General features: G+C 35.6%; 2 protein-coding genes across 2 annotated transcripts; one reads left to right on the top strand and one right to left on the bottom strand.

Moving 5' to 3' along the window:
* The first annotated feature begins 897 nt into the window (after positions 1–897).
* LOC129747029 (ATP-dependent (S)-NAD(P)H-hydrate dehydratase-like) lies at positions 898–2,324 on the top strand. Its single transcript, XM_055741041.1, has one exon. The coding sequence runs from the start codon at positions 929–931 to the stop codon at positions 1,946–1,948; it is 1,020 nt and encodes a 339-aa protein (XP_055597016.1). The 5' UTR covers positions 898–928; the 3' UTR covers positions 1,949–2,324.
* Positions 2,325–5,766: 3,442 nt separating this feature from the next.
* LOC129748730 (uncharacterized) lies at positions 5,767–11,694 on the bottom strand. Its single transcript, XM_055743426.1, has 3 exons — positions 11,409–11,694; positions 6,326–6,942; positions 5,767–6,196 (listed from the first exon to the last, which is right to left on the bottom strand). The coding sequence occupies exons 1-3, from the start codon at positions 11,544–11,546 to the stop codon at positions 5,812–5,814; spliced, it is 1,140 nt and encodes a 379-aa protein (XP_055599401.1). The 5' UTR covers positions 11,547–11,694; the 3' UTR covers positions 5,767–5,811.
* Positions 11,695–13,311: the final 1,617 nt, after the last annotated feature.

Genomic DNA, 13,311 nt, shown 5'->3' with positions numbered 1-13,311 from the left:
GACAAAAATGACAAAAATGACAATAATGACAAAAATTACAAAAATTACAAAAATTACAAAAATTACAAAAATTACAAAAATTACAAAAATTACAAAAATTACAAAAATTACAAAAATGACAAAAATGACAAAAATGACAAAAATGACAAAAATGACAAAAATGACAAAAATGACAAAAATGACAAAAATGACAAAAATGACAAAAATGACAAAAATGACAAAAATGACAAAAATGACAAAAATTACAAAAATGACAAAAATGACAAAAATGACAAAAATGACAAAAATGACAAAAATGACAAAATTGACAAAAATGACAGAAATGACAAAAAATTACAAAAATGACAAAAATGACACAAATGACACAAATGACAAAAATGAAAGAAAAATTACAAAAATGACCAAAATGGCCATAATGACAAAAAAGATGAACGAGAAAAAAAAATTAAAAAAAAAACAAAAATTACAAAAATGATTAAAAAGTGACAAATTATGGCAAAATTCACAATTAGGGCACAATAACTATCTTGTAGACTACAGCCCATGACCTTTGACAGGAGCAATCGGAGCAATAACAACAGTAACAGGATTAGTTCAATGATTTCATCAATATAATTTAAATTTATTTATTTTAATAGGTAATATTATTACACTGCTAACTATATGACGAGATATTTCTCGAGAATCAAAATGTTAAAAGATGATATCACTGCGATTTGTGTTCAATTTAGTTCAAATTTCTTTAAAAATCATAGATTTGAAAAAAAAATTCCAATAATAATGACCCCTCCTAAAAGTTTTCAAGCAGTTGTCCTCTGGTTGTGCGATGTTTTTCTTATCACTTTCTTCAGGGAGTGAACTGTCAAACTTTTCGATTTTCGTTCGCTTTGTTCGGGCGGCGCATCGCTTCAGGGGGTGATGAAAAGTTATGCTGTTTTCCATCGCTCAGGTACGGCTTCCGATTGAACATTTTTCACTAATTTATCGCAGTTTTACAGTGTTAAGACAAGTCAAATTAAACCCAACATCTGTCAACCGTCGTCGGTTGTCCTTTTGCATCGAAATGACGGAAAATAAGTCGCCCCTGCTGGAACGTGCCCGCGATATGGTACCACATCTGGCGACGGATCGCCACAAAGGCCAGGCCGGCCGTATTGGAATAGTGGGCGGATCGGTGGAATACACCGGAGCACCGTATTTTGCTGCCATCAGTGCCCTCAAAGTTGGAGCGGATCTGGTACATGTGTTCTGTCCTCAGGGTGCGGCCCAAGTCATCAAAGGTTATAGCCCGGAGCTGATAGTTCATCCGCTGCTGGATCAAAACAATGCCATCATCCAGATTGAACCTTGGCTAGAGCGATTGCATGTTCTGGTTGTTGGACCAGGACTGGGTCGAGATCGATCGGTAATGCAAACGGTGTCAGAGCTGATTAAAATCTGCAGACAGCTGTCGAAACCACTGATTATAGACGCCGATGGGCTATTTATCGTAACGCAGGACACAAGTCTGATAAAGGATTATCCAAGAGTTATTCTAACGCCGAATGCCATCGAGTTCAGTCGATTGTTCGGCAATGACCGGGGTCGAATTCAGGAAAACATTGCCAAGCTGGGCGATGGAGTGACTGTAATCGAAAAGGGTTTGAATGACAGGATTTACGATTCGCAAACGCTCGAGAAGTATGAGTGCCCTCAGGGAGGATCCGGGCGAAGGTGTGGCGGCCAAGGAGACCTGTTGGCAGGTTCTCTATCCACTTTCTACTTTTGGGCTCTGGATTATAAGAAGGAAGTTAGTCCGGCACTAGTTGCCAGCTATGCCGCTTGCCATCTGACCAAACATTGCAACAGTTACGCTTACAAGGTGAAGGGACGCAGCATGACCTGTACCGATATGATAGACCAAATTCACCACGTGTTTGATGATTTTTTCGAACATAAAAAGGAATAGACCTTCTTTTAACAACAAATTTACTAAAAGCTTAAGGGTTGAGGAAAAAAAATTATAATGGAAAAAAGTTTTAAAAATCATATCTGTGTTTTGGTCTGTTCGGTCAATGTGATTGAAAATTTGTATGATGTATTGAAGTTAAACCCTAAATACGCTTAACGAAAATAATTCCAACGATATGTGGCTACTAATGAGAAACAAACGAAAATCTTGTGATTGTTTCCGATTGAATAAAATAAAAACAAATATCTTAATTTCACTTTGGAATATTAAAAGGTGTTAATGAGCTTACAATTTTAAGGATCTCGGTATTAAGAATGATTTCTGTGTTTGGGAACGAAGTTACCTAAGTGTGTGCACGTACGATCTCTCTATTTTCGCTATGATGATTTGTTTGTTGCTAATAAATATTTATTGCAAAAAAAAATCTGAAGTTTGTGCCTTTTTTTCAAAGGTATATGGAGAAATTTCCATTTTTTGTAAATCGATAGACGTTTGCATAAGGTTAAAGTAAAATGAAATATTAACTTTTAACAAATCAAGGTAGGAACGCGAAGATGTCAGCACTTCCGTTTTGGAAAAGTTGCATGCAATCTTTTTTAAAGTTGCGCTAATCACCACAAGGTGGTGTTCCAAGCGCTACAAAGTAAAATGTTCCCAGTCAAAATTTCCTCGGTTAACGAGATTGAATTTCAAACTGAGTGTTCTGTGGAACTTTAAAATCAGCTGACGAAATCAATTCTGTTGATTTGGCTAAAACACGTATCCAGGTACAAATACATTTTAGTTTAAGCACTTTTCGACCATTAACGCGAAAGCGGTAAACCACCAGAAAAAAACAGAAAAAAGTTTTCAATCCTGTTTAGAAAACTGTATCGAAAATTATTACCTACATTTTGCATTGTTTTTTCGGTATGAAAAATATTTTTGTAAATTTATTTCTCGGCATATCGGTGAAATGTATATTCTTGAAGAAAGAATATCAGAACTGAAAATTAATAACGATGGATAGAGAAGTGAGGAGATAATTTACAGATGTTGAAAAGAGCGAAAGAGCATTTTTGCGAGGAAAACTTATTAACGTACACCAAAAATGCTCTTTCGCTCTTTTCAACATCTGTAAATTTTCTCCTCACTTCTCTATCCATCTTTATCAATTTTCAATTCTGATATTCTTTCTTCAAGAATATACATTTCACCGATATGCCGAAAAATAAATTTACAAAAATTAATTACGGTGGTTAACTTATGGGGGGGGGGGGGGGGGGGGTTGGGATAGGTTCTAACACTTTCAAAAAATCGATTTTTTTTATTTTTTTATTTTCTTATTGTAAAACATTTCAAGAATGTTGTGTCAAATTTTTAAGTCAATTGAAGCAAAACTGTAGAAATTATAGGCCTTTCTCTCCTGCTATCTAATACTGCAAGAAAGCAAGAGCAGAAACTTCAAACGCGTTTTTCTCGAAAGCACATTTTTAAAGTCCGTGGACATCGTCATTTGAAAACTACTTATCCGATTCTTTTCAAATTTGGAACATATTTTCTACACACAAAGACCAGACCCCAACGTTTTTCTTTTTTTGTTTTTTTACTTTGGGGAGATTTTACAGATAAAAAATGGCGGATTTTTTCGTGAAAAATCGTAGTTTTTACTTCAAACAGTCACAAAAATTTCATAAAAAAATTTAAGGTTAAATAAAAACGTTGGGGTCCAGAAAAACATCTATTAAAAATATTTTGCTATGATTTTTTGACTTCGGATGATTCTGTGCTGAGATACAGTGTCCACCGCAAATCCTGTTTTCTAAAACTTCATCCTCGAAAGTGCTCCGTCACCGGCTCATTTTTCAATATTTTTCTACGAAAAAAATACTAAATGTTCTTTTAACAATGCTTTGTATAATGCGAAAAATTTGAATACATTTGTTTGAACGATAGCTCTAGAAAAAAATGTGAAAATGGTGTTTTTTTTTTACCCGTTAGACCCTACCCCCCCCTTATCTTAAAAAAGGTATGAAAAATAAGCATTAAGCATTTTCCGAACCAAATTTCGTAACGAAAAACATACATTTTAGTGCGGAGTTACAAAAAGATTTTTTTTTTGTTATATGTGCCGTTTTTGTCATTATTTTCATTTTTGTTATTTTTGAAAATTTTGGCTGTTTTTATATATTTGAAAAAACGATCTTGTCCTTACTAATAATTTCGTCGTTTTGTTATTTTTGACAGTTTGTTTTATTTGTATTAATTTTAATTTTGTCGTTTTTGTCATCTTGCAATTTTTGTTTTTCATTTTTGTTCTTTTTAAAATAGCCCATTTTACATTTTTTTTTTCCAATTTTTGTTCTTTTTGGCATTTATCATTTATGATATTTTTTGTCATTTTTGCTATAATATATTTGTTATTGTAAACATTTTTGTGTCGCCAATCGCACACCGCAGGAATCAGGCATTTTCGCCTGTCGCGGCCTCATCCTTGTTTCTCTCGAAGCTGCTAGAAAAATTGGGAAGCATCTGCATCACTACACTGAGTTGATTTGGGGTCATTTTTGAATTTCTCAAACCCTGGGGTCTAAAAAGCTTCGTTTTGGTCTAAAACTCATCCATGATTTTTTTTTGCAGAATTTTTAAGTTACGTATACAGTGGTTTACATGAGTAAATTTGAGCTTTTAGGTTTGTATGGGAAAATTGAATATTTTTTACTGAAAAATCATTTTTGTTTCTTATGTGAAACCGAGCCTGCTAATGATTTTCGTGCCAATTTATAGAATATCTAAAGGAAATGTTTCGTTGAACAACTTTTTCGAAGACCATAAACTTGTATCTTTTTAGGCAAAAAAGTTATTAGCTGTTTAACAGGGGTATGTCTTTTGGCATTTAAAAACAATAAATTCAATCGACATCACTGCTAGTGCCTCGCAAAGTATTGCATGGAAAGAACTCATGCAATACCTCGATAGGCATCCAGCAGTGATGTCAATTGAATTTATTGTTTCCCCCATTCAACAGCTAATAATTTTTTTGTGTAATAAGATACGAAGTTACGGTCTTTGACAAAGTTTTTCTGCAGAAAATGTCCTTTAGGGAATTTATTAATCGGCACAAAAACCATTTGCAGGCTCGGTTTCACAGAAATGAACAAAAATGAAGTTGATTTATCAGTACAAAATATTCAATTTTCCCATGCCCATGCCTAAAAGTACCTTAAAGTTCACATTTACCCATGTAAACGTAACTTGAAAAATTCTGCAAAAAAAATGGATGAGTTTTGGACCAAAACAAAGCTTTTTGGACCACAGGGTTTGAGAAATTTAAAAAAATGACCCCAAATTGACTTAGTCTAGTGCACATATTATCCTGTTTTACACGACCGTACTTGTCCAAGGCTTACTGCTCTTATTGGAATCGATATATGTTGTGAGTTATAATGGTTATAACTAAAAAAGTGTCCGGTAGTAGACAACTTCCCCTACTACTTCATATACATTTCACTAGTGGCAGATTTACGCTTCCAAATCATCTCAGTGCAATCATTAACCGTGGTTGCTATGAAAAATGAATTATGAAAGAGTAAAAATATAATAGCTTTATAAGAGTTGGTATAGTCCTAAAGAAGTTGCGCTGGCCGTAATAAAACTAAAAATGCTACTTGGGAATATTCTAATGGCAGGATTGTCTGGAACATTTATAAAAGAACCTAATTACTTCCTTTTCATAATCTGCAAATATTTCTGCAGAAGCTACCGGTTCTCGAATGAAGATAGCATAAGCACATAAGTCCTATACCCAAGCTCCACCAAAGAAAACACAAAAAGGGATATAATAATGTAAGACAATTTATTAACCCTCTAGATCCCCATCGTTATCCCGGTCCGAGGTAGGGATTCTTGAGCTCGTTCGCGTCGGCCGGCACATTGTGGAAGAACCGCAAATGTTTCTGGTAACTTTTGGCATAATGGAAGGACTGCGGACAGTGCGGGCAGTGCATCTTCCGGACGCAGTTGTGCACCTTGCCGCGGCTATTCTCGCCCTTCAGCACAAACACCTTATCGCACTGGTTACACTTGTACGAATCCTTGGCCCGATGTTCCTCCGCGTGGTGGGCAATCGAGTGCTGCAGAAACTCGGCACAACTCTCCTTGGCCGCCAGACAAATGCGGCAGGTGTGCCGCCCCACCAGTGCCACTTCCGGCCTGTACGTTCCGGTTAGCTTCTCATCCAAACACTGGAAGCACGCTTTGCTGTACCTTTTTTTATGAAAAGGAAAAAAAAAGTTAGATTAGAGTGCATTCTTCGAATAAGCAGTATCAGAACATTCAAATTTGATTGATTGATTATATGCTTGAGTAGTTTATTATGGTGAACCGGAAGCTCACCTCTCATGATGCTGTATGTGAACGTTCCGCTGGAAGAAATGTTTCTCGCAAATTTGGCAGAAGTATTTAGATCGGGATATTTTGATTGATGCTGAGGCAAACAAACTGGAGCTAGTTGGAGGTTGCAGTTTTGATAAAACAGTTGTTGTGATGGTTGGTTGAGGGCCGCCTGTCGGGGAAGGAAAAGTAGGTGAAACCGGCCCCATTATCGGGGGCAAAACGGGCGATTCCGGGCTGTTCCAAACACCGACGTTGCAATACGAGCCGGAAATCTGTTGTTCCGGCCAATTTCCACCGCCATCGAAAAGTGGGGGCGTTACAAAGTTAAGCCCGTACTGGTCCAGGCCCATCAGGCCGCCACTATTCATTTGGGGGTCTTCATTGAAAAGCTGGTCCAATGCTTCCGGTTCCAGTGGGCTCGGCTCTAGTTCCTGCTTTATTTCGCTGCTCGGAATGACAGCTGCTGGGAGTGAAGCCGATGCCAGACAGCTCAGGGAGCGCAAATCTTTTATCCTCTTCTCGGCCTGGACGCACGTTTGCCGAAATTTAACGCACAGTTCAAAGGAGGCACAACATGTTTCACAGATTTTGTAATTGATGTTTTCCGAGGTGGAGAGCTGAAACAAAAGATGAATCGAATTCATTCAGTTCCTTCCTGGTTCTAAAACATGTTGAAACTAAACTTGATTTGATCTGTTGGAAATAGTTTCTGAATACCACGAATAGAAAATCCTATTAACTGAAATTTATTTAAAGATTGATAATGTTCTTTCAAAATTACTGAAGGATAATTAATAAAACACCTAAATTTTACATTCAAAATTAACTAAAAATAGATAGTAAAAAGCTATTAGAATAAAACGCCTGAATATAGGCTGAATAGTAAAGGATTCTTAAAAAATGTATGAAAAAAAAAACAACAAAATCTTCGAGCAGAAATTCACCCATGAAGGATAAAATGCTGCATTCAGATTCAAATAGATATACAGAATTCAGATTCAGATTCAGAATTCAGATTTATGTTTCAGATTCCGGAATCAGATTCAGAATTCAGAATTCAGATTCAGAATTCAGATTCAGAATTCAGATTCAGAATTCAGATTCAGAATTCAGATTCAGAATTCAGATTCAGAATTCAGATTCAGAATTCAGATTCAGAATTCAGATTCAGAATTCAGATTCAGAATTCAGATTCAGAATTCAGATTCAGAATTCAGATTCAGAATTCAGATTCAGAATTCAGATTCAGAATTCAGATTCAGAATTCAGATTCAGAATTCAGATTCAGAATTCAGATTCAGAATTCAGATTCAGAATTCAGATTCAGAATTCAGATTCAGAATTGAGATTCAGAATTCAGATTCAGAATTCAGATTCAGAATTCAGATTCAGAATTCAGATTCAGAATTCAGATTCAGAATTCAGATTCAGAATTCAGATTCAGAATTCAGATTCAGAATTCAGAATTCAGATTCAGAATTCAGAATTCAGAATTCAGATTCAGAATTCAGAATTCAGATTCAGAATTCAGAATTCAGAATTCAGAATTCAGATTCAGAATTCAGATTCAGAATTCAGATTCAGAATTCAGATTCAGAATTCAGATTCAGAATTCAGATTCAGAATTCAGATTAAGAATTCAGATTCAGAATTCAGATTCGGAATTCAGATTCAGAATTCAGATTCAGAATTCAGATTCAGAATTCAGATTAAGAATTCAGATTCGGAATTCAGATTCAGAAATCAGATTCAGAATTCAGATTCAAAATTCAGATTCAGAATTCAGATTCAGAATTCAGATTCAGAATTCAGATTCAGAATTCAGATTCAGAATTCAGATTCAGAATTCAGATTCAGAATTCAGATTCAGAATTCAGATTCAGAATTCAAAAACGAAAAGATGCATGGAAAATTCTACTGAAAACTCTTAAAACGGATAACAGTTGGAATGATAAAAACGAAAAATTCAGGAAAGCTAGGGCGGAGGCAAAAACAGCAATTGTAAAAGGAAAAAAGAAATCTTGGGAAGAATTTGCCAGTTCTTTCAATGCCCTCACACCAGCTTCTGTTATTTGGAAAAGGTTTGAAAAAATTACCGGTAAAAAGACTTACAATAAAATGAGAATGACTATCAACGGAAATCTCACGGAAGATACTCACGAAATTGCTAACCACTTAGCCGATACATTCCAAGAAAGCTTTTCTTTGAACAACTATCCAGAAACTCTAAGAAGAAATACATTTTCACCTCCCCCTTTCATCGCTACCAACGAAATAATGGATTCAGATTTCTCAGCCATTGAATTGAATGTAGCGTTAGGTAAATGTAAAAGTAAGGCTGCAGGACCAGATGAAATCACATATAGCATGATAACTAACATGACACCTATTGCAAAAAAGATTGTACTAAATTTATTTAACGATCTGTGGCGAAACGGAGACTATCCATCCGATTGGTGCGAAAGTAGAATAATCCCAATACCCAAATCCGGAGATACCAAAGGTTTTAGACCAATTTCTCTAACTTCATGCATGGCAAAAATTTATGAGAGAATGATAAACCAAAGATTACAGCACTATTTAGAGAAAAACAAAATCCTTCACAAAAATCAACAAGCATTTCGAAGTGGTAGAGGTACCACGAGCTATTTGAGTCAATTAAAAGACATATTGACAGAACATCGTCAAGAGAGACAGCATTCGGAAATTGTTTCCTTAGATCTATCGAAAGCGTTTGATCGCACATGGCGTCCAGGCATTTTACAAGCTTTGGAAAAATATAAAGTGGGAAATAGAACCTATCAAATGGTTACAAAATTTTTATGCAACCGAACGTTTCGAGTGGTTGTTGACGGATCACTTTCCTCCGCGCGGCCACAAGAAACAGGAGTAGCACAAGGTTCAGTGATCTCACCAACTCTCTTTATACTGGTCATCAACGAAGTTTTCAAAGAAATTCCAAAAGGCATCATGGTATTAATTTATGCTGATGATATACTGCTTATATGTGGAAGTAAGTTCGCTGCATTTTGTCGAAAAAAACTACAAAATGGTATAGATACTATAACCAAATAGACCGACAAAAATGGATTCACGGTAAATGCAGAAAAAAGTTCCCTCCTACACACATGCTCAAACACGAAAGGTCGCCACCATTTCTTTAGAATGAGAAACCTATCGATAAACGGAACAGAAATTCAACGAAAAAGAAACACGCAGATCTTGGGAATTAACTTAAACCAAAAAGGAAATGCCAGCGCCCACTTGAACGTTTAAAAAAAAGACTGTGAAATTAGGATAAGGTTTTTAAAAACTCTCAGTAGCCTCGGAAGTAGAGAAACACTTATGAAAATGGGTTATGCAACTGTGATATCCAAGCTGTTTTACGGTTTGGAAATTTTTGAACCACACGAAATACTCACCCTGAAAACAATATACCACAACATGTTGCGAACTGTATCCGGTGCATTTTATACAACGCCAATCAAAGCGCTCTACGTGGAAAATGGAGTACTTCCTTTCGAATTCCTTGTTGCTGAAAATTGGGCAAGGAAAGCTGCATGGATTGCTGAAAGAGCACAGCATAGTGAAAATTTTATTTTAAATAGAGCCAACAACTTACTGGAAGGAACATCCAATTGCCGTTTACCTCCTATAGCAAAACTTCGCGCCGAAGTAACCAGGGACTGGTTTGAAAATCCTATTATAATAGATTGGACTATCAAAAGGCAATATAAAACGGGTGGAAACAAGGCAGCAGCAATTACTTTATTTTCAAACTTAAAAAATACAGTGTACCCTCACAAAAGAGAAGCCTTCACAGATGGATCTCTTTCAAATGGAAAAGTCGGTTTTGGCATATTTAGTCCAACCGAAAACAACGTTTCTCACAGGCTACCTGACACTTTTTCAATATTCTCGGCTGAAGCAACAGCGATTGCGCTAGCTGTAGAAAAAGCGAGTATTCCAACGATAATATATTCTGATTCAGCTAGTGTACTAGAAGCCTTAGAATCTGGGATGAAACATCCGATTATCCAAGATATTCAAAAACATAGAAACAAAGGAAACGTGACATTGGTCTGGATACCTAGTCACGTTGGCATTCTTGGCAACGAAAAAGCAGACAAATTGGCAAATTTGGGCAGAGAAGGAGAAAGGATATCCAGAAAAACACCCAAGGCGGACGCGCTTATATGGGTTAAACATCAACTATGGATGGCACATGAACGAAATTGGAAAAAACGAACAGGAAACAACACTAAGAGAAATCAAATCATCAACATCGAAATGGATAGACACGGCGCTGAAGAAGGACCAGAAAATTCTTACAAGGTTAAGGACTGGACACAGCAAGATCACCCATAAACACATATTGGAACGAACTGAAGCCCCAACGTGTGTAACATGTGGTGTTTCAATCACAGTTAAACACTTATTGGTGGACTGCAGGAAGTACGACATGCAAAGAGCTAATATTTTTCCCGACGCCGGAGGAGGACTAGTGAATATGTTAAAAAACAACAAAGAAAGTGAAAAAATAGTGATAAAATTCCTTAAGCAAAGTGCATTGTACTACCAAATTTAAGAAACTCTGTAACGTCCAGTATTGATATATTAATACTAAGGGTGAAAACTAAAGGTTAATCCCTCAATAAATAAAGCATACAAAAAAAAAAGAATTCAGATTCAGAATTCAGATTCAGAATTCAGATTCAGAATTCAAAATTCAGAATTCAGAATTCAGAATTCAGATTCAGAATTCAGATTCAGAATTCAGATTCAGAATTCAGATTCAGAATTCAGATTCAGAATTCAGATTCAGAATTCAGATTCAGAATTCAGATTCAGAATTCAGATTCATCAAATTAATGGTCAGTAGGTAATTTTGAATATTTTCAAAAGTTCATAGAGTTTGTTTGAAATGTAAGGATTTAAACTTTTCAAATTACATTTTGACAACCGATGTCGAAAATTGTCAAAACTTTATGAAATTGCACTTCAATGAACACAACTTAAACCTTACGAAAGTTTTCTTGAAAACTTTCCCAATATATCAATCACCCTAGAGCTAGAGACTAACCTCAATAGTCGTCAGCATCCGAACGTTTTGAATTACCAGGTTTGGATCCTTGTGCAGCCCGAAGAGCAGATACAGCTGTCCGTCATCGCTCAGACAGAATCTGCACACCGTATCGAGTTTCGAGTTGAGATCGAACATCACTGGAAGGAAATTACACGTGCTTTTCGAATTCACCCCAGCTGATATCGTCCAGGAAAAACGGTTTCGTTCGAACTTATCACTTCCGCCAAGAAACTTCTGTTGCTGCTTGGAAAAACATTGGATCAGTTCAAATCGTTGAAGTCGACTAAATTTTCGAAACCGAATCACGCTCAGCTCTCGGTTGAACCAGCAACTGGGTGAGGAAAAAATCAAAATTTACCATAAACACAACACACCGCCGCGGCCGTTCATATTCATTCATTGAGAATTCAAGTTTCACCGACGGCGACGTCGAGCTGGGGTGAAATTTAAAAATAAATTCAAACTATTTTGAATTTTCATTTTTCGACCTCGCTTTGCTCCGGGCTTCGTGTGGACTCACGGATTGAATATTTATAATCCCCATTTTTTCTCAATTTGTTGGTGCGAGCTCTATCTCTCTATCTATCTAGTTTCAGTTTTGAGACCAGCCAAATAAGAATTTATTTCGAATGTGTTTTTTTTACTTCGTTTTTATTCGAGCTCGGTTGATTATTTATATCTTTTTGAAATTGATTCGGGTTTTGTGGATTGTTTGCTAGTTGATGTACTCCTCCTTGGCCCTTGAGAAGGATTTCATGGGGATTCCTAAAAAGCACTTTTTAGGGGAATGTTCTCAACTCTGATAAGAATAATTATTTATTTTATTTATTTATTTATTATATCACCTTCGACTATGTCGCACAGATGTGTACTTATTAACTAATCCTTAATCTAAAAGAACACATACTTAAATTAAAGTCGAAAAGGTGGTAAACGTTATAAAATGCCGACAGGCCCAAGAGCTCGTGGCGGCGAAGTCTAGCCGCTGAAATCCGCACAGTTGACGAAAACCTTGGCTGGCAGCAAGTGAAGACGCTGGCTCCGGATCGCCAGCAGTGGAGATCTTTTATCTCAGCCCTGTGCGCCGGTCAATCGGCGCTGGACTAGGTAGGTAGGTAGGGTCATTTTGGTCATTTTTATCATTTTTGTCATTTTTGTCATTTTTGTCATTTTTGTCATTTTTGTCATTGTGGTCATTGTGGTCATTTTGGTCATTTTTGTCATTTTTATCGTTTTGGTCATTTTTGTCATTTTTGTCATTTTTGTCATTTTGGTCATTTTTGTCATTTTGGTCACTTTGGTCATTTTGGTCATTTTTATCATTTTTGTCATTTTTGTCATTTTTGTCATTTTTGTCATTTTTGTCATTTTTGTCATTTTTGTCATTTTTGTCATTTTTGTCATTTTTGTCATTTTTGTCATTTTTGTCATTTTTGTCATTTTTGTCATTTTTGTCATTTTTGTCATTTTTGTCATTTTTGTCATTTTTGTCATTTTTGTCATTTTTGTCATTTTTGTCATTTTTGTCATTTTTGTCATTTTTGTCATTTTTGTCATTTTTGTCATTTTTGTCATTTTTGTGATTTTTGTCATTTTTGTCATTTTTGTCATTTTTGTCATTTTTGTCATTTTTGTCATTTTTGTCATTTTTGTCATTTTTGTCATTTTTGTCATTTTTGTCATTTTTGTCATTTTTGTCATTTTTGGCCATTTTTGTAATTTTTGTCATTTTTGTCATTTTTGTCATTTTTGTCATTTTTGTCATTTTTGTCATTTTTGTCATTTTTGTCATTTTTGTCATTTTTGTCATTTTTGTCATTTTTGTCATTTTTGTCATTTTTGTCATTTTTGTCATTTTTGTCATTTTTGTCATTTTTGTCATTTTTGTCATTTTTGTCAT

This window comes from Uranotaenia lowii, chromosome 2 (genome assembly GCF_029784155.1).
Source record: "Uranotaenia lowii strain MFRU-FL chromosome 2, ASM2978415v1, whole genome shotgun sequence".
Lineage (NCBI taxonomy): Eukaryota > Metazoa > Arthropoda > Insecta > Diptera > Culicidae > Uranotaenia > Uranotaenia lowii.
The sequence above is the reverse complement of the archived record's forward strand: the minus strand, read 5'-3'. Positions and strand labels throughout refer to the sequence as shown.